The sequence below is a fragment of the Durio zibethinus genome, chromosome 11 (assembly GCF_047325235.1).
Source record: "Durio zibethinus cultivar Kanyao isolate XHJ-2024 chromosome 11, ASM4732523v1, whole genome shotgun sequence".
In the NCBI taxonomy this organism is placed as follows: Eukaryota; Viridiplantae; Streptophyta; class Magnoliopsida; order Malvales; family Malvaceae; genus Durio; species Durio zibethinus.
The window spans coordinates 3,162,170-3,181,612 of record NC_143172.1 but is presented as its reverse complement, the minus strand read 5'-3'; the positions used below and the strand labels follow the sequence as shown (position 1 = coordinate 3,181,612).

At 35.3% G+C, this 19,443-nt stretch overlaps 3 protein-coding genes and 1 pseudogene across 17 annotated transcripts; 1 reads left to right on the top strand and 3 right to left on the bottom strand.

Annotated features, from left to right (window-relative positions):
• Positions 1 to 95: 95 nt before the first annotated feature.
• Positions 96 to 13,001, top strand: REV1 (DNA-directed DNA polymerase). 14 transcript variants are annotated; one of them, XM_089767692.1, is made up of 27 exons: positions 101 to 410; positions 504 to 645; positions 769 to 884; positions 985 to 1,061; positions 1,318 to 1,700; positions 2,218 to 2,355; positions 2,558 to 2,690; positions 2,789 to 2,877; positions 3,161 to 3,211; positions 3,306 to 3,509; positions 4,544 to 4,663; positions 4,917 to 5,009; positions 5,627 to 5,686; positions 5,784 to 5,870; positions 6,034 to 6,117; positions 6,372 to 6,444; positions 7,173 to 7,241; positions 7,427 to 7,528; positions 7,860 to 8,156; positions 8,243 to 8,316; positions 8,736 to 9,325; positions 9,744 to 9,804; positions 10,778 to 10,957; positions 11,098 to 11,157; positions 11,556 to 11,648; positions 12,032 to 12,161; positions 12,659 to 13,001. In XM_089767692.1, the coding sequence occupies exons 1-23, from the start codon at positions 211 to 213 to the stop codon at positions 10,829 to 10,831; spliced, it is 3,297 nt and encodes a 1,098-aa protein (XP_089623818.1). In that variant the 5' UTR covers positions 101 to 210; the 3' UTR covers positions 10,832 to 10,957; positions 11,098 to 11,157; positions 11,556 to 11,648; positions 12,032 to 12,161; positions 12,659 to 13,001. The 14 variants fall into 14 exon arrangements, with proteins under 14 accessions (XP_089623826.1, XP_089623827.1, XP_089623822.1 ...); XM_089767697.1 differs by lacking the exon at positions 12,659 to 13,001 and having other exon boundaries at positions 100 to 410; positions 2,218 to 2,320; positions 2,577 to 2,690; positions 12,032 to 12,367; XM_089767691.1 differs by lacking the exon at positions 12,659 to 13,001 and having other exon boundaries at positions 12,032 to 12,367.
• LOC111289832 (general transcription and DNA repair factor IIH subunit TFB5-like) lies at positions 12,674 to 13,734 on the bottom strand (annotated as a pseudogene). The gene is made up of 3 exons (XR_016346193.1): positions 13,671 to 13,734; positions 13,256 to 13,332; positions 12,674 to 12,855 (listed from the first exon to the last, which is right to left on the bottom strand). The product of XR_016346193.1 is annotated as a general transcription and DNA repair factor IIH subunit TFB5-like (transcript).
• On the bottom strand, positions 13,142 to 16,420 carry LOC111289830 (pentatricopeptide repeat-containing protein At4g22760-like). Its single transcript, XM_022881176.2, has 2 exons — positions 13,671 to 16,420; positions 13,142 to 13,332 (listed from the first exon to the last, which is right to left on the bottom strand). The coding sequence occupies exon 1, from the start codon at positions 15,540 to 15,542 to the stop codon at positions 13,812 to 13,814; it is 1,731 nt and encodes a 576-aa protein (XP_022736911.2). The 5' UTR covers positions 15,543 to 16,420; the 3' UTR covers positions 13,142 to 13,332; positions 13,671 to 13,811.
• Positions 16,421 to 16,517: 97 nt separating this feature from the next.
• Positions 16,518 to 19,003, bottom strand: LOC111289831 (protein cornichon homolog 4-like). The gene is made up of 4 exons (XM_022881177.2): positions 18,665 to 19,003; positions 17,955 to 18,136; positions 16,854 to 16,976; positions 16,518 to 16,750 (listed from the first exon to the last, which is right to left on the bottom strand). The coding sequence occupies exons 1-4, from the start codon at positions 18,734 to 18,736 to the stop codon at positions 16,714 to 16,716; spliced, it is 414 nt and encodes a 137-aa protein (XP_022736912.1). The 5' UTR covers positions 18,737 to 19,003; the 3' UTR covers positions 16,518 to 16,713.
• Between the last annotated feature and the right edge of the window lie 440 nt (positions 19,004 to 19,443).

Below are 19,443 nucleotides of genomic sequence, written 5' to 3'. Positions count from 1 at the left end.
TGAAGCTCACCCCAAGTTTGACCGACCCATATCCAAATCAATATTTGGACATTTTTCAAGATCCAATAACCGTTGGACCTGATCTTACAAAATCCAAGATAGGTTCGGCACAGATCTTTTTTCGTTGCGGGAGAGTCCGTTATTGCCGCTTCATTTGAAACCACCACAGCAATCTTCTTCAGCACTCTTTTTTTTTCCTATTCCAGGAAGATGAGTATGGATTCCTCTCGCTCTGCGAATTCAACCCTTCAAAATTCGAAAAGAAGCTTCAATTCAAATTCTTCAAGCAGTAACAGTTATAGCAAGAAGAAAAAGAGCAACCAGAAAACCCTAGGCATGGCTTGGGGAGCCAATTCTCTCTCTTCCTCCCGCTCCTCTTTTCGCTCTTCTCCTTTCTCTGATTTTGGAAGGTTTTTCCATCTTTTCCCTCTCTTCTCATTTTCTTTTTTTCAACAATTGAATTATATTTCTGGTTATTAATTATTGATTTCTTATTCTTGTAGCTATATGATAGAAAAGAATAGAAAGCTTCAAAATCAGTTTGACGCCGAGGCTTCAAATTCTTCTCAAGCTGATTCTTCTAAGAAGCCTATCTTTCACGGAGTTTCTATCTTCGTTGACGGTTTCACTGTTCCATCTAGTCAGGTTCAATTCTTTCCCATCATTCCCTGTTACCTACTTACCTTTGGGTTTGTTTGTTACAATTTGTATGTTTCGATGACTTTTAATTTGTGATAACTTTTTTTATATTGATGATGAGATACACAGGAACTACGGCAATACATGTTGAATTATGGTGGACGATCTGAGAATTATTTTTCCAGGCATCGTGTCACGCATATCATCTGCAGCAATCTTCCTGACAGTAAAATCAAGAATCGCAGGTTCATATTCCTTATTTTGTTGTTTTTCTTTCCTTTTGCTTATAATGGTTAAAGTGGATTTTAGTTATAAATTGGGTTATTTATTAATGTTGGTATGCAGGTCCTTCAGCGGTGGACTCCCAGTAGTGAAACCTACTTGGGTTCTAGATTCTGTTGCTGCTAACAGACTTTTGAGTTGTAAGTTAATGCACTAAATGGATTGTCAATTTATGGTTTTGTAGTTGATGAGATAAGTATAGCAAAATGGTTTTGATAAGTTGTTGAAGGGATATGATTAGAATAGAATTCTTTTAATTCAAACGAAATGTTATTGCTGACCAAGCTTTAAAAATATTATTGCTTCCTTGTCTTTATTATTTTTTTAATGGATACCATGAGTTATTACCTTTACCATCTAATTGAATTACTACGGATCTTGTTTTGCTCTCTCAAGGGGTTCCTTACCAGCTTGAACAGTTTGCTAACAATCAACCAACATTGTCGGCCTTCTTCACTCCAAAAAGCAACCCTGCAGATGAAGGTGCTTTTACAAATGCAATTTGTGAAGTAAAACTTGAAACTGATGGGCCAAGTGCTAGCAACAGTGAAGAATCTCAGAAAGTAAAAGTGGTAGAATTAAGTAATCTGGATGAGGATGATAAAAGCATAGAAAACAATGGACTTCAGCCCTGTCCTGAACAACCCTCTGTTTCTGTTAGTAGCCATTGCTTTGACAATCACAGTATTAAAGGATCACCAAAGTCAACAGCCATTGGACCTTTGAAGCCGCAAAATTCAACTCTTGGGGATCCCAATTTTGTGGAGAATTACTTCAAGGTATTGAATAGATTAGTGATTGCATATTCTCAGATTTCCGTGCCATATTGTATTAATTCTATATAATCCTCCGGTGTTACGTTAAGTGATTAGTGCCTTCTTTTCTGTTTATAAAAAATTTTCCAAACTTTTTATGGAGCTATTTGTTTGAAAATGGCTAATTGAATTAGCTCATCATCTTTAAAAACTTATCACCAGTGTATTCTGTAGATTAGTGCATGGTGGTTGTCATAGTGCCCTATGAAGTTTGTACTTGCTCCTGTTGACCCATGTAGCCCATTATCTTATATTTGGTCAAGCATTTGTTTATGGTCATTTTTTCCCCTGAACTGTTAATATTATAGTAGTAACTGATCCACTGGACTGCTTTTCTCATGGCCTGAAATTTAAATGGTTTCTTGTCTTCCTTTTGAAATGACATGCATGCATACATACATATCTGGATATGTGCTGTGTGTGTGTGTGTCGTATTTATTGTTCCATCAGTTATATCTTGATCATTCTTTAACTATTGCAGAATTCAAGGCTACATTTCATAGGAACCTGGAAAAATAGATATCGTAAACGTTTTCCTTGCTTGTCAAATGGAGGCATGACGTCTCATTCTGATGTTTTAGCTGGTACTCAAAAGACTTCCATTATCCATATGGACATGGTAAATTGAGCTTTTAACCATGAATTTTTGTGTTCCATCCCTTCTCTTCTAATATCATACATTGTATTCATAATTGATAATGGTGTATGGTGGGAATTTGGGCTTTTACAATGAGATGCAATTCTTGTAGATGTCTACATGGACTACCTTTTCTTCTCCTCTGTACTTGTGGTTTTGGATTAACACTAATATGCTGCTTCAGGACTGTTTTTTTGTCTCAGTGGTCATCAGGAGCCATCCTGAATTATATGACAAGCCTGTAGCTGTATGCCATTCGGACAATCCAAAAGGAACTGCTGAAATCTCTTCTGCAAATTATCCTGCTCGAGATTATGGTTGGTTTTTATCTTAGTTATATCTCTCCTTTTGCTGTAGTATTTTGGTTTAGAGTTTTTATTCTGCATTAGATTTATAATCTCTTATTCTGCTTCAGGAATTAGGGCAGGAATGTTTGTTAGAGATGCCAAGGCTCTTTGCCCCCAACTCATTATTTTGCCATACAACTTTGAAGCATATGAGGAGGTAAATCGCAAGCTGGTTATGTGATTAAGCTGTTAGACTCCCTATTGAGCGGAGGATGTGCATGCCAAAGAGGGAGGAATAAGATCAGGGAAGGCATGATTGAAAACTATCATAAAGGACCTTGAATTAGCTGATCTTACTAAGGATATAATCCTAGATAAAGCACTATAGTTAATATGATTCATGTTTCTAACCCCACATTGTTGGAAAAGACTTACCGTTTTAATTTTTTGATTACTATTCCTCCTTTGTGGGCTTTTTCATATGTATTTGAATTATGCAGGTTGCTGATCAGTTTTACAACATCTTGCATAAGCACTGCAAAAGAGTTCAGGTCTGCTTATGAATGTATTGGATTAAATGTCCATTTTTTTTCTAAAAGAAAAGCCTTTATGATTGTTAACACTGGAATTTATTGTTGAATGTAGGCTGTCAGCTGTGATGAAGCATTTTTAGATGTCACAGACCTAGAAAGGAAAGATCCTCAGCTTTTAGCTTCAGCAATACGGAAAGAGATATGTGAAGCTACTGGATGCACTGCAAGTGCTGGGATTGCTGAGAATATGCTTATGGCCCGACTAGCCACAAGAACTGCTAAACCAAATGGTCAATGCTACATCCATCCTGAGAGGGTATGCTCAGTTAATTCACATTTGTCATTTTTAAATCTTTGTGATTTCTATGTTATTGTGTTGTAATAATCATGCTGTTTGGTTGGGATCCAATGTTTCATTCTGCTTCATTATCTGTTTTTTGTTGGATGTAAATTAAATCTGTTCAACAGATCTTTTCACTAAAATATATATTAAAGTATTGTGATTGTTGTTTTATATTAATAATGTTAAATGTTGTGTTCTCTTGTACTATATTGACCATTACTTAAAGAAAACTTTAAATGTTGTGTTCTTTGATGTATATATTAATACATCAAAGAAAGTTAATATTAGGGATGATAACTATCATGCACATAATTTTAAATGGTAAAATAATCACTGATTGAGTTTGTGGCTAATGAATGCTTATTTTCTTCAATTTTACTATGTTGTTTTTACCAACTATACTCATTGTAAACAAAGCATCCTCTGATAATCTTGTATATTGATTATTCAGAAACTTAGATATGTACAAAAGAAAATTTAATATCTACTGACTATTTAGCTGAAGGACGTTGTCTTTGGGGTTGGAAATAGTCCAATAACTATGGAAAGAAAAGAAGAGGTGGAAAAAGACGATGGCTCTTTGCACTAGAAGCAGATTGCTTTGAAGACCGGTTTGTTTAACTGTGGAGATAAACATGCGGACTATTGAGTGTCATATATTGTAATCAGTGTATAATTACAAAATAAACCCTTAGTATTTCTGATGGATTAAGACATCAATTTGAAATTTTCTTGAGCGGTGTAGCAAATAGAAAGGATTTTGATGAAACTAAATAGGAGCTTGATGAAGGATAACTGAATCTTTCTATATTAGCATAGATATGTTTACTCTATGGTTAAATACTTGTTATCATAGATAGCATTGAACTGATCACATTGGGCTCAATTCCTAGCTATATGTGATTTTGTTTTTATTGGATTGTGAACATTGGTTTGAAAACATCTATGAGTTGGTGCATCTTAAGCACATGCTACCTTACTTACCACAGTGTTTTAATCATTTGTAGGTTGATGAGTATTTAGATCAACTTCAAATAAAAGCACTCCCAGGAATAGGGCATGTGCTGGAGGAAAAGTTGAAAAATAAAAATGTCCGAACTTGTGGACAGTTGCGAATGATTTCTAAGGTAGTTTTACAATTCATTTGAAATATGATTTACTTCCTTGTGTTAAAATGGTCAAGTTACTTTTCTAATGTGAATATTAATCAAAATCTTTGTTTTACATTTGTAAGTATGGGTAAATGAATGAGCTTGAATAGATCATTATCTCAAAAATTAGAAATGACTTTTTTTTTTTAAAGAGTTCATGTCCCATGCAATGTTTAAAGTTTCAGTATGGTGAAATATTCATCTGTGTAAATCCTCTCTGCATCTGCAGGACTCCCTTCAAAAGGATTTTGGGATTAAAACTGGCGAGATGCTCTGGAATTACAGTAGAGGAGTTGATAATCGGCTTGTTGGGATGATTCAGGTTTGTCCAACTGCATACTTTTCTCATCCAAAAATTGCATGACTTCATGCCTTTGATAGCCCTGCACATGTTACAGGATCCTCATTTGCATTGCTGGTCATGTCCATATATCCAAGCTATCTGACATACACAGTTGTTTTCTTGTATTAAGCCAATCACTTTGCTGTTATTTCACTGGTTGAAACATAATCTTGAATGAGCTTTAAGTTGGTTATGAGTTTGTAACAGATGTCTCTAACGAAGCTCCTCTGAGTAGGATGTAATGAGAAATCCCTATCTCTAATTCTAAAATTCCACCCAGTTTAATAGAACAATGAACTAATTTTCTAGGATATGAAGGAAAATTTGGTGTTATCTTTTATTGATAATTGTATCATTACTTATCAAGTTTTTCTAGCACAGAATTATTAACTATGTGAATGCTTGAAATACCATTTCAAAAGTGGTTTTAATCGTGCAGAAATTCATATCTTTTCTATAATTTGATGGAATAGAAGTTCATTTTTCCAGTCTAATAATATTGGACTGGCATGTTTAAAATTTTTTTTATGAACCTTTGTATTTCTGCATATAAATTTATTCCTCTTTGCCATGCTTACTGTTGATGTGATTTGCAGGAGAGCAAGTCTGTGGGGGCTGAAGTGAATTGGGGTGTAAGATTCAGGGATTTGCAAGATGTTAGTAGTCTGATGCACTATAAAGGTTCAATGGTAGTCTTTTCACTTTCTTTTCACCTTTATGGCTGAGTTAAATATTGTTAATCAATTATTTCAGACTCAGCACTTTCTCTTAGACCTTTGCAAGGAGGTTTCATTACGCTTGCAGGGGTGTGGCGTGCAAGGGCGAACTTTCACACTTAAGGTACTTTCTTCTTTTATATTGGTTGGTATAAGGTATCACTTTACTGAAATGAGCTTAGTGATATTCTTTTTCTGAGTTACTCTAGAAGATAATCTAAGATAACAGAATGTACCAAGGCCTGCACTAAATTGGAAATGTTCTGGTGTATTAATGCTCATGTTAGATAAAAAGGAGAAGGAAAGATGCCGGAGAGCCTGTAAAGTATATGGGCTGTGGAGACTGTGAAAACCTGAGCCATAGCACAACGGTAACATGGGTTTTTTGTGCACTATTATGTAAATACACAATATTCATGTTCTAAGCATGGCACAAAATTAGCCGTTTATTTCATTTCCCCTATTACGTAAGTTCATGTTATTCATTTTGGCCTGTATATATGTCTGCACCTTGCTTACCCTGTTTGTGCACTGCTGTTAGTAAGCATGAATGGAGAGACATGTGCATATACACTTTCCATTAATGTATCACTTCTGAGGATTATGATACCCAATATTACAATAGGTTCCACTTGCTACTGATGATGTCGAAGTGCTTCAAAGAATAACAAAGCAGCTCTTTGGATTTTTCCACATAGGTATGTCAGCTTTGAGAAATTTAGAACATTATGAAAGTTGATCCTTGCCATTGGTTTTACCTCTGGATATTTCAGGTTGAATGTAATTTATAAGCTTGTTGCGATTCCAAGCATGAATGTAGACCTTATATCGAAACTAGTGAGGTTGATTGACTTTGTTAAGTGGCGAACTTGGTAAATGAACAAAATTGTTTATTTTCAATTTTTGACCATTTTTTCTTGTTTATCGGCCAAGTTTTTTTCTTAAGAAATGGTAAATGTTATTGAAAGAAAATGGCCCTCACAGCTCTTCCATTGACATGGTGATTAGATATGCATCATGTTGTAGAAGTTGGTTGTAACATGGTCTTCACGGATCATACATTGATGGTGGGGATGAAGAATTCTGCATATGTCATTTCTTTTTAGCCATGAAAAACATTTGGAATCTCTATCATAAAGCAGATCTGAAATCTCTTTAAATAATTGTAATGTTTATACCGTTTTTACTCTCTCTTTGCTTAACAAACTTTCATAAAGTAATTAAAATTATGATGCACAATTTTGATGTTTATTCCATGTTTACTCGCACTTCACTTAACAAACTTTCTTAAAGTAAGGAAAATTATGATGTACACCCTCTGGAAATAGATTTTAGGTGGTACTTTTGGTTGGAACTGTTAGAACTTGATGAATTAACATGGGCTTCAAACTAATTCTTTGTGATCTTTTACATTGATTTTGCATAGATGTCAAGGATATCCGTGGTGTTGGTTTGCAAGTTTCGAGGCTTGAAAGTGCAAATACTGCTAGGCAAGGTATGTGTTGCATTATCTTGAATAGACTTGCTTAGTACTCTTTATTATGCTTATGCATGCTTTTAAATTTTTATCATGTGCCTATTGGTGGCGTAGAAATGGTGCAGATGACCTTTTTATTCCTGATTGCTCCAGTTGTTCTATATTTCTTCCTGACTGTGAACTTTGTGTTTATTGATTTTAAGTGCTTGAAAGAAACTCTATGAAATCATGGCTAACGTCTGCCTCAGCAAGCTCAAAAGAACGATTAGATATCAATAGTATAGCCAAAGAAAGGGTTGGCAAAGGTAATGCATTTTTCTCCTCCTTGTTTTGGTGGTTCGATTTTATTAGCATGGTGGTTGGCTTCAAACTATTGCTTCCTTAATTACACTAATCGTTGTCATCATAAAACTCAGAGTACTATGTACTCTTTAAATATGTCAGCCTAAGATCTTTCATTGTTGCACCAGATAGAGACCAGCATGCTACTAATATTTCATTTGATAAACAGTTAGTAAAATATTCTTTGTCTAATATGCCAAAACCCATGTTCTGGGTGACAAAATTTGTAGTTTCTGCTGTTGATTTGCTTAAGATGACTGAAACTAAGCTTACCCTGTTATGGCCGTGTTGCAGATTCTGAAGGAAAGAGTATGGCTGGAAATTTAAAGAGTTTCCATTTTACTCCAGTGGAGAATTCTGTTCATGGGACAAATAATACATCCAACGGTGAGGGTTGTTCAAACCAGATCTCAAGTGTCCCACCGTTATGTCACCTTGATATGGGAGTAGTGGAGAGTCTTCCATCAGAGCTCCTCTCAGAATTAAATGAAATTTATGGTGGGAAGCTAGTTGATTTGATTGCCAAAAGTAAAGGACAAAGTGAGAATAACACCGGATATTTATGCTTCCTTCCTCCTGAGCCATCCAAAGGTGAAACTCTCTTACCTGGTCTTTAAGTACATCATTTAATATCTTTGTATGAGTGCCTTACAAATGTGTTGGCTTTGTTCACCGAGTTGCAGTAGAGCAAGCAGAAATATCTTGCAACTCTGATCCTTTCTCATTGAGCAGAACAGCAGTGGAAATGAAGGTAACTCTTTAAGTCAAACTAGATATTTTCTTTTTGATTCTTTGTATCGTGTTTAAAGTGTCCCTATCTCAGCTAAAACTTTGTAAAACAATGATGATAACTAGGCAGTACTAGTCTTAGGTTACATTTATTGAGGTTAAAATATAAAAGTGAGAAAACCAAAGAGATAGCAGTTGTGGGTAGTTGGGATTTCAAAAAAAAAAAAAAAGTTTAACATGTACGTACATGTCGCTGTTTTAGTGTAAGATAAATAAAGCAATACAGATTTTTTTATTTCTATCTTAACTGATTCAGTCCCGACATTTGAGCTTTCTTCTGTTGGCCTCCCTATGGTTATGATGACTTTATGTTCACCTATAATTTGTTCAAAAAATGTTTTTGGTTTTATCATTGATAATCATTTTCTTTCTTCCCCAAAGGACAAACAACATATATTGGAGGAACTGCAGACAGTGCCTGACTCTGGAGCAGAATCCAATAGTGTTGCCATTTCCATTCCAGGACTTGAAAATAATGATTTAATGCCTTCGTCTCTAAGCCAAGTAGACACATCAGTATTACAGCAGTTGCCCGAGGAATTGAGAGCTGATTTATTTGAGTTGCTTCCTGCACACAGGATGCAAGAAATCTCTGCCCTGGGCCCTAACACCAAAAATGTACATCATCCATTAGGCATCAAGACTACTGGCAATCAACCTGGATCAACTGATTCTGGGTTGAGCAACAATCTCTGGATTGGAAATCCTCCACCATGGGTTGATAAGTTCAAAGTCAGCAATTTGTTGACATTGAAACTTTTTGCTGACATGTATTACAAAGCAAAGTCAGCTGAGAGTTTATCTTCGATATTGCAATGCACTGTTGCTGAATCATTACATCCTTTAGATGCAAGATGTGGAACTTGGAATGAAGCTGTTAACAGCTTCAGTGAGCTTCTCTTGGAGTATATTAAACTGAAAATAGTAGTAGATATTGAGGAGATCTATATTTGTTTTCGTCTTCTAAGAAGGTATGTACTTGTATTTTGTTGAGATTGTCCATTTTTGAAGAGGATAAAAGTTCTTGCATAATTTTATTATTGTCCTTGTCCCTTTATGTATGTATATTATTATATAGTTTTATATTTTTTCATTCTAGATTTTATATTTATCATTTTGTTTAAGACATCAAAATGATGTTTGAGTTCAACTATTGCTGGCCTTTGGGCTAACTGATCTGGTTTCAAAACATTGATTAATGGACGAGTGATCTTTGAACTGATTTACTATGATCAGTTGTCTTTAGAATGCCTTAACAATGAATACATGTTAATACTCACATAAAAGGATGCTGTTTAATACATAAGTGCTGTAAATTATTAGATTCAGTGTCTCTTTTTCTTAACCTTTTGTCATCTAATATTCATGGAAGCAAAAATATTGTTTCAGGCTAAGTAACAAGTCAGAATTTTTTTTGGAAGTGTACAATTTAGTCTTTCCCCACCTTCAGGTTAGTACTTCGCATTCCTATTCTCCTGTCTCTAACTTGAAATTATTTGTTTGCTTTTGGTGACAATCACTGTTTAACATCTTCATTTATTTATCCATTTTTTGGCATTCTTGGACCTTTCTAATTGTATTTTCTGACTACCTCGAAGGATTTCATTTTACAATTCTGTAAATAGTTTGAAGATGGTTGTGATAGTTTGTTATAACAAAAAGTGAATGAGAATTCTTTCAATTAATATGCTGAGATTCATGAGGTGCGGCAATTTGTCATGAAAAGAGTTTTGATTTTATACTTAGTTTGATTTTACTACAGTAACACAGCACAACTTATAGGCTGCTGATTACATCTGTTAAGTCATGAACTTCTAATCCAACTAAAAGAATTATTAATCCCTCTGTTCCCTTATAAATATCTTATTTCTTTTTTGAGATATCTGAAAAAAGTTGTCTAAAATCAAAAGTCGGAGGGTAATTATTACCTAACTCCCAATAGCATCCTTTCTTCATCCTTATTAAGGGACAGAGGAATACAGAAATATAAGAAATAGCCACCTGGCTATTATGCTTATGTCTGTTCCACAGTGTTACACATACCTGTCCGGCTGAGAATGGTTTGATTCTGATGTTGTTACAAGTTTCTGACAGATTTGGCATGTATACTTCAATGTCATTTAACTGTATTATTCCCTTTGGTGACTGGAGTGACTGAGCTCATATAAATGACAAGTTGGAAAACAGTGTAATTCTCCCATAGATGACAATCACCATCTTCTTAATTTTATTGGCTCTGCCATTGTATAGGATTTGTGCTTTGGAAAATTGAACACATTTTTAGCACTTGAGTTTCCAATACATTAAGCCATCTCTTATTTTTACCAAAGTTTCATTATTTTTCATGTATTATAAACTGACTTCCAAGGTATGTCCTTATTGATGTTATGTTTGTTTCTCTATGCTAAAATCTTTTCTTCCAGGCATCTGTTGATGAACACTATGGTGGAAACTTGCATATACCTCTAAACAAGTAGTGCCACTATCTATAGGACTCTATAGATGTCCACATTGATCCTTCATTCAGCTGTTGCACTTTGAGCAAGTCAAGAAAGAATTTAATTACTGCATCACTATGTGGCTTGTGATTCCATGATTTATAGGTGAGCTTACATTCTGATTTCGATAAAAAAATATAACTTCCTAAAAATCGTTGCACTCAGCATCTATATCACATTTCCTCTCTAGCATTTTCTACCCTGAATCTAGCTGGCATTGTTATTATAAATGTCTTGTTCAATAGGTATGAACATCACTCCAGTGGCTTTTCCATTGATTCAGTCATTCTCATGCATATCTACAGGTGAGTTTTCTCTTATAGGTAATTGATCAGCGATGTGCCGTTGATCGGTCTTGTTTGGTTTTCTAATTTACTGTTTTTCTTCACATGCTTTGTTCATGTTATAAAACTACATTTGGTAAAAGCCTCATAACATTATCTTGTGCTTGCCTCATAACATTATCTTGTGCTTGATCCGCAGCGCATAACTATTTTGTCATTCACCCGTGCCTAAGGACATATGTTCTGCTAAATCAGTAGCATCTCTTTATCATTTTTCTTTGTCTCATCTCTTCTTTCTCACCATAGCTTCGACACTGATGGCCTAATCATAATACTGTTAAACTCTCTCTGCTTATATTCTCTCTGTATGCAATTAAGTAGTAACTTTTCTCATTTTTTTCCTACCACTTTCTTGTTAGTTGGGCACTTGAAACTGGGCATCATCATTTGAATTTGGTGATCTAATTGGCTCCAAAACTTTTCCTCAATTCATTTTGGTTGGATACAAAAAGGTAACCAGTCTGATTTGAGCTTTCCAAATTTTATTACAGAATTGTGATTCCTTATCAAGCTTTTAGTGATTATTGAGGTAACAACAGATTCTGGATGGTTGGTTAGCGCCTAAATCATGGAGTTATTTTATTTGGGTTCTTTTCGTTTTATTTGTGCTTTAAATACCATGCACTGAAGCCTTTGGAAACAAGCCTTTCAGGAGTGCCATTTGTTCTTATGATTGCTTAGATCTGTGTTTTAGATATATGTACAAGAAAAATGGTTGATAGAAAAAATGGGTCTTTGTCTTTGTGGGGAAGATCAAACTTTTAGTTGTCTCGAGTAATATGAAATGTTGGTTGGTACGGGAGTTCTAAATTGCATTGTTAATACTTGAAAACAGGGTAACTTCAGGATATGCAATGAGCAATTGACTGATGAAGCAGCACTTTACTCATCAAAATGAGCTATCCCTCTACTTGTTCGATCTTGGATACAAGCTCGAGAATGTATCCTGGCCACCTTTCTTGGAGGTACGGTACATATTTTGTTTCCTGGACCTGGTTAACTTATGATTAACCCTACAAAATTATTTCATGTATTTTGAAGGCACGTTAATCAGGCATTGATTTGTTAAAGAGTGTCTTTTCTATTTTTGGTTGAAGTATGTTAAAATTTAAATCATGTATTATAGTTTTTTAAAACGTGAAATGTGGACCGTCTGATTTGATATATGAAACCTCGGCTCAATAGATAACAATTTCAACTCTGGTATAATCATCAAAAATAAAAATCGTAATTTTACGTGGGATCAAGCCTAGAAATGGTCTTGGAATAGCCAAACTTGAACTTGAATAGAAAAATCTAAGTCCAAATAGAGCCCTGGATTAAATCAGGATCTGATATTAAAAAAAAAAAGGGGGGGGGGGGGGGGGGAAGTCAGCAATTGCTCATGTTCATGCATAGAAATTCCTTTTTTTTTTTTTTGGGTTTCATGTCTTAACTCCTTTAAAGAAGAATTGTATAACAGGAAAAGGAAGGGATATTAAGCTCAAGATGGTTTCTCATAGGAATTCTGGTCTCTGAAATGAGATACGGCATTTCGTATCATCTCAGCCACGTCAGTTTACACGAAAAAATGAGTGTTATCTAAGACATGTAATGAACTTCTGCGATGCTGGCAATGAAGCATTCAAATTGACGATAAATTGTGCCGTGGAAATGTCACTGTAAAATATAATGGAGCAGAATCCTTTAGCTACAATAAGGAAGTCAGAGAAAAGGGCAATGATGAGTAATAAACAAGGGCTTTACCATGCAACTATTTTAAACGTTTAAACTGACAGGCAATCAAGTTCTTTCGATTATTTTCATCAATGAGTAATGACCAAGTGTCAAATGCCATGCAATTAACTCTAGACAGGATAGTTTTACCCTCCATTAGATCCTTAGATAAACTCGTATGATTCCTAGCACCGAATCATGGCCTTTAGAAACAGCACAGTTCTCATAGTTATGTTCAAAGTGAAGCTGAAGTTGCCATTTAAAAGTAGAGGGGGCAAAAAGAAACAAGAATTGAACATTGAAACCTTAAAATATAGTAGTATAGTATTAATATCTATCTTACCAGGAAATGAACAGTCCTTTAGTCGCACTGACCATGATGATTCAGTAACCTTAAAATCTGAACTGCTACACAGGCCACTACAGAATAAGAGCAAAGCATAGTTATATCATAGGGGTGCATCATATATAACGAATTTCATTTCAGAATTATTGGGAATTAAAAGTCAGGTTCATTTTCTAATTAAATGAAACCAAGAAGAAGAAACATTATATTGAGCTGCCCCTCAAAAATGAAAAAGAAAGAAACAGAAAAAATAAGGTGAAAATGGAGTTATTCTGTATCTCCCTTTACCATTGAGGAACAAGAAGAATCTATATCTCCTGTTTGACATAAAATTTTAAGCAACACTGGAGGACATATTGTAGAGTACAGAATAAAAGGAATTGAGATTTAGCAATGTCCTTGTAGTTCGTACCCAAATTATGCAGTACTCAATGCACTTTGTTGAAGCCTGGAGCTGCACATTCAGTATCAACTTGCCACCCCCAAGCCATATTCTGAGTTTGGTGGCCCCTAAGCTAGCAGTAAATGGCTGCTCCTGTCAATGGTGGAAAAATCAAGCTGATTCTGTCCAGCTACAGCCAGGTACCTTGGCCAGCTTCTTCCTTTCCATGTTCTTTCTCAATCTTGTGGCATCACTCCACCTCCCAACCGAAGCATAAATATTGGCAAGGAGAGAATAATAACCGGCTGTACCAGGCTCCAACTCAAAGCAATGCTGAGCTGCAATCTCTCCAAACTCAACATTGTCATGTAAGCTACATGCAAGAAGCAAAGCTCCCCAAACTCCAGTATGAGGCTTCATCGGCATGCTCTTTATAAGCTTATATGCATCTTCCAATCTCCCTGCCCTGCCCAAAAGATCAACCATGATCGCATAGTGATCAGTTGAAGGCACAACTCCGTTGTCCTTCATAGAATTAAAGCACTGGTAGCCCTCTTCAACCAGGCCAGTATGATTATAGGCAGTTAATAACCCGGAGAAGGTAGCCAAGTTTGGTTGAATATGTGCATCCACCATTCTTTGGAACAACGTGATGGCATCAACAGCCTTACCATTGATGGCACATCCCAATATCATTGCACTGTATGCAACCACATCCTTCTTTCTCAGACCATGAAAGAGGCTATAAGCCTTATCAATATTCCCACACTTTGCATATAAATCAATTAAAGCTGTAGCCATATGATCATCCATTTGAATTCCAAGCTTATTTATGTATGACTCAATCCATGAACCAAATCTCAACTCTCCTAGTTGTGAACAAGCAGATATAACACTTGCCAAAGTTACTCCATCTGGCTGGATACCAACACCTGCTGTAAGCATCTCGTCAAACAACTTTAGGGCTTCCTTTGCTTGGCTGTTTTGAGCATAGCAAGATATCATGGCATTAAAGGCTAAAAGATCTTTCTTACGCATTTTATCAAAGAGTTCACGAGCAGATTTGACATCCCCACATTTAGAGTACCCAGCAATCATTATGATCCAAGTAACATTATTTCTTTGATGCATCATGTCAAAAAAGCTCCGAGCTGATTCTATTTCTCCATGTTCCACATAACCACTAATCAGAGTATTCCAAGAAGCCAAGTTTTTCTCAGGCATCTGCTGAAAAAATAAAAGCATCTGATCCATATTTCCCATTTTTGCATACCCTGATAAAATTGTATTCCAAGATATAGCATTTTTCTTTGGAATCTCATCCAAAACCCTCCGAGCCTCTAATAAATTCCCAGCCTTCAAATGCCCAGATAAAATTGAATTCCATGAGACCACATTTTTCTCAGGCATCTCATCAAAAACCCTTTTTGCTGTATCCATATCAGCCAGTTTCGTATACAAATCCACAAGAGCTGTTTGCACAAAAACACAGTTGCAAACCCCATATCTATGAACCTGAGCATGGATTGAAATTCCACCCATTTTACCCCCAGTTCTAGCACACGATCTTAAAGCAGATGATATAGCATGTGTGGTAGGGTACAACCCTAGCTTCTGCATTTTAACATAAAGAGAAAAAGCTTCTTCAAACTGCCCATGCTGGGATAAAAACCTTACTGTGCAACCCCACGAAAAAGCATCTGGCTTTTGCAAATGATAAAGGATTTGTTGCACATATAGGTAAGCAATTGTAGAGTAGTTACTAGTTGACAGAAGAAACCGATGAACAAAGAGGGGCTGAAGGTGGTTAAGACTGCTAATAAGGATTTGGGCATGAATTTGTTTCGCCTGTTTGATTGTTAGCTGGTTACTTAAGAAGCTCTTTAGCGTATGAACCAACATCTAACAAACAAAGGCTGATTCAAATGAGCACAATCTAAACCATTTGGACTTGCAATCTCAAGTGTCTAACCAATCAAAAGATCCTAAATATGCTTGCCCTATTGGGTGTTTCTCCTTGTCAAACAAAAAATACTGAAATACCCAAGTGTTACACTTTCACTTCAATATATACTCTGTTGCAGTGATAAATCAGTAGATTGTTCGATCAATAGTCGGGCTAATCCTAATAAAATATCAAACTTCACAATCAATGTAAAGGAAAATTTTTCCTTTCACACTTTAGAAAGTGATGAAACCATTCTCTAATAGCCAAAAATCAAAGCACCTTGACCTGTAACAGATAGAAATCCAGTTTTCACACAGGTTGTTGGAATATTTTTCGACCAAAGAAGATTGGATTCGAAAAATCAAGTTATGAACCGAAGACGTTCCCCAAAAAACAGAATGGAAAGACAGTTGGAAGCCGAGGGAGCGAAGATTGCTGCGTTTTTAAAAATGGTTTGGAACCTTAAATACAAGGCGTTAGGCGGCTGATGGTTTGTGTCGTGTCGGGTCGAATCGATGTAACCCTTTTTTTTTTCACTTTTCACCTGATCCTTATGATACTTAATGAAGTTGAAAAACCTAAACATAGATTCGTACTATGCAACGGGATATACGATCCAAAAAAAATGAAACATATTTCATAATATTGAAAGTTAATTGATTTCTACGGTGTTGTTTTAAACGTCAGTTCAGGTTTCATATCCACATTTATTTAAGAAAGGACCATCTTTTGTCAATTTCCCATTTTCTTGGCTTTTCTATAAGAAAATAAAAGAAGAAATACAATGGCAATCCAGGCTTTAAGCGTTTCCAGTTCAATTCTCAATAGGAAGAAATGTAAGGCAATAAGCATCTAATTTTTTTTTTTTAAAAAAAAAGAAGGAACGCAGAATTTTTTCTTGTTAAATTAGAAATTGAAAAAGCTCACTGTTTGAGCAAATCGAAGCTGAAAAATATTTTTAATTAAAATCAACTGAAATTCTGACAATCATACAACCTTGGAATTTATGCTAATATCAGTTACAACAGACAGAAGCTGCAATAAAAAACAATGTGAACACCCGATGCACGGCAGCAGTTAAGACCAACAAAAACTTGAGGTTATGAAAGCTGCAGGTCTCCCCCGTTAATCATCCATATCTTCTAATGCAGACCAGATCATCCTGACAAATACATATAAAAGTTCCCATGTTAGCACCTAGTAAGAATAAAAGCAACATGCCTAGAGGGAGCAACTTGTGTATGCTCAAAAAAAAAAAACTTAACCAGAATATGGAGAAAAAGAGAAGAACGACGAGGTAGGCAAGTTTAAAAAGGCGTTGCTTCTTCTCCCAATGAAGCAAGTTAAATATCTCCGTCACATCCACCAGGTGTTGTTTCCGCGTGTAACTGATAACAAGAAAAGGTTAGGAAAACGGCCCAAATAATGTACAATTGGAACAGCACTCAGCTAATTATAAACCTTAATAACAGAATACAATTTTTTCCCCAAGGAGTAAATTTCATATGCTTTAGGTGTCGCTATGCTCTGATCCATGATCAATATGATAAAACACAACTTAATTTAGAGCAAACAAATAACTATAATTTTGCAAAACACCAATACTCTTGCATGCAATGGCTAGAGAGGAAAGAAAGCTAATTTTAACCATAATGCACTTCTCAAATCCATCAAACTTGGTAGAAGCGATAGATATATTGTTTGGGACCTTTGATAATTGTTTGTGACGAAACTAAACAGAAAGTAATTACTATGCCTGCCAACCAATCCCCTCCTCCCCTCTCTTCTATTCTGTTCTCCCTCATGAAGATCACTAAAGCATTCTATTGTTTCCATAAATTGATATAACATTGGCCATAGTACATATTACATTTATCAGATAAATTGCTATTTTCTTTACACTCACTGCTTCATAGCATGAGTCTTTAACCTAAGACAGGGCAAAAGGTAAACAATGCAAACAATTAGCTATTGTCAATACTCATAGTAACTACAACAGGGTTCGGGATACTGGCAAAATGTAGGCATAGAACAAAATTTCCATTTTCATAAAGTTCCAATTCTACCTATATTAAGTTAGATTAATTATCCATTGAAGCATGTCTTTGCAAATTATAAGATATAAATCTTTCAAGCCACACGGCCCACAACTCATCATTCACATTATCAAACAAGCTCTTGGAAAAATAGGATTGATCAACCAGACAAGGGCTTAAATCCTACTGGACATAGGGAGCAAAGTTCAATATATAAGGGAGCTGCAGTGAAGCAACCTGCAATTAACTGTCAACCAAAGCTAGTGAAAACTTAACACAGATTACACTAATAATAAAAAGTAGAATAAGAAGATAAAAGAAAAATCTTACAGTCTCACGTTGTAGTATAAATATGGAGCACATAACAGAGACATGACCCAATGCCCCGATAATAGATAGAATAAACATAAAAATCCTTGCAGGAAAAATTCGGGCAAGACCACTTTGTTTATCCGTGATGAAGAGTCATAAGGATTGATGTAATCAAACTCTAAATCAGCCAAGCACATGAGCTGGAGCAAAATTATCAAGCTGTTAAATTCCATTCTCAGTTCTCATATAACCAGAAGAATCTACAGATGAACAATAACGTCTCTAATGAGCTAAGGGTTTCTTTTGCTAAACTTCTTTTTATGTTTAAAATCCAAAAGAAAGCCCCAATAGTTTCTCCAAATCAGAGGGCAATGGGTTCAGTATTCCAGGAATGAGAACTTCAACCCTAGATTCTTCTAAGATAATTCACAAAAATACAATACCACTTCCCACACACAATTTTTACAACAAAATTCAACACACCCAGATAAATGCACTCCAAAAATAATAGTTCTTCTCTTCTTTTATCAACACAAAAACAAAATTTTTTGCGTTTACTAAGTGATATTCTTGCAACTAAAAAAAGTATCAACTAAATAATCATTACCCACCAAGCTAATAACAAAGCATAATATAATTCAAAGCAAAAAGAAGTGATAAAAGCAAAAATACAAGCAGACCCAGTAAGGAAAAAAAATAAAGAATCTAGGGTTCAAGAGGGAATTGACCTGATAAACGAGCATAACGAGAAGGGCAATGAGGATGAAGAAAGAAATAAGCCATATGAAGAGATCTCCCATGCCTCTCTTTCTCTCTCCCTCTTCCTATCTCGTCTATTTCTCCCCTGGATATGATAATAAGATAAAGGCCGGACGATAGCAGGGCGAGACTGGGACTTGAGTATGCTGGGTGACAAATGCCCCCGTCAGGAAGAGACGAGGAAGGTTGTTGGCTTGTTGCTCTGAATTCTGAGAGATCCGACCAAAAGTAGCCAACAAAAAGTTGCGTTTGAGTCTAAAACTTTTAGACTTTCAGATTTTTTTTAACCCTTCTACAACTTCTTCGCTGTTTTACTTGGGAAAAATAAAAAAAATTTTATAATGTTTGAACTAAATTAAAATGTGTGATTTGCATTTTTTTTTTTTAATTACCCAAGTCAAAAAAAAAAGTCATACTCGAGATTAATGATTTTGACCAAATTTGTTTTGTAAAACACGTGAATTGTTACATTCTTTTATTGATTGAAAAGAAAGATATATATTCCTTTGGATTTTCTCTACACTTTTTTATCAAAGCAAGAATGGTATTCTTCATACAAAGAAAATCATTCCTTTCTTTCTATGGGAAAAGACTAAACGGAAAGATGTTGCACTGCCAATTTATTTGTAACTTTTTATTTCCATACTTATAACTTTTCTTTTTAAATATGACTGACTTAAATATTTTATACAAATTTGATAACTCAAAACAAGTGACTCGATATAAAACAAATATATAAATTTTATAA

Coding starts and splice junctions, on each gene's coding strand:
- REV1 (XM_089767692.1), top strand. CDS start 211: ATGAGTATGGATTCCTCTCGCTCTGCGAATTCAACCCTTCAAAATTCG. Junction 1,062..1,317: donor TGCTAACAGACTTTTGAGTT/GTAAGTTAATGC, acceptor TGCTCTCTCAAG/GGGTTCCTTACCAGCTTGAA. Junction 2,356..2,557: donor CCATTATCCATATGGACATG/GTAAATTGAGCT, acceptor ATGCTGCTTCAG/GACTGTTTTTTTGTCTCAGT.
- LOC111289830 (XM_022881176.2), bottom strand. CDS start 15,542: ATGTTGGTTCATACGCTAAAGAGCTTCTTAAGTAACCAGCTAACAATC.
- LOC111289831 (XM_022881177.2), bottom strand. CDS start 18,736: ATGGGAGATCTCTTCATATGGCTTATTTCTTTCTTCATCCTCATTGCC. Junction 18,137..18,664: donor TCGTTATGCTCGTTTATCAG/GTCAATTCCCTC, acceptor ATTTTGCTCCAG/CTCATGTGCTTGGCTGATTT. Junction 16,751..16,853: donor CTCTTTTTCTCCATATTCTG/GTTAAGTTTTTT, acceptor TGTATTTGTCAG/GATGATCTGGTCTGCATTAG.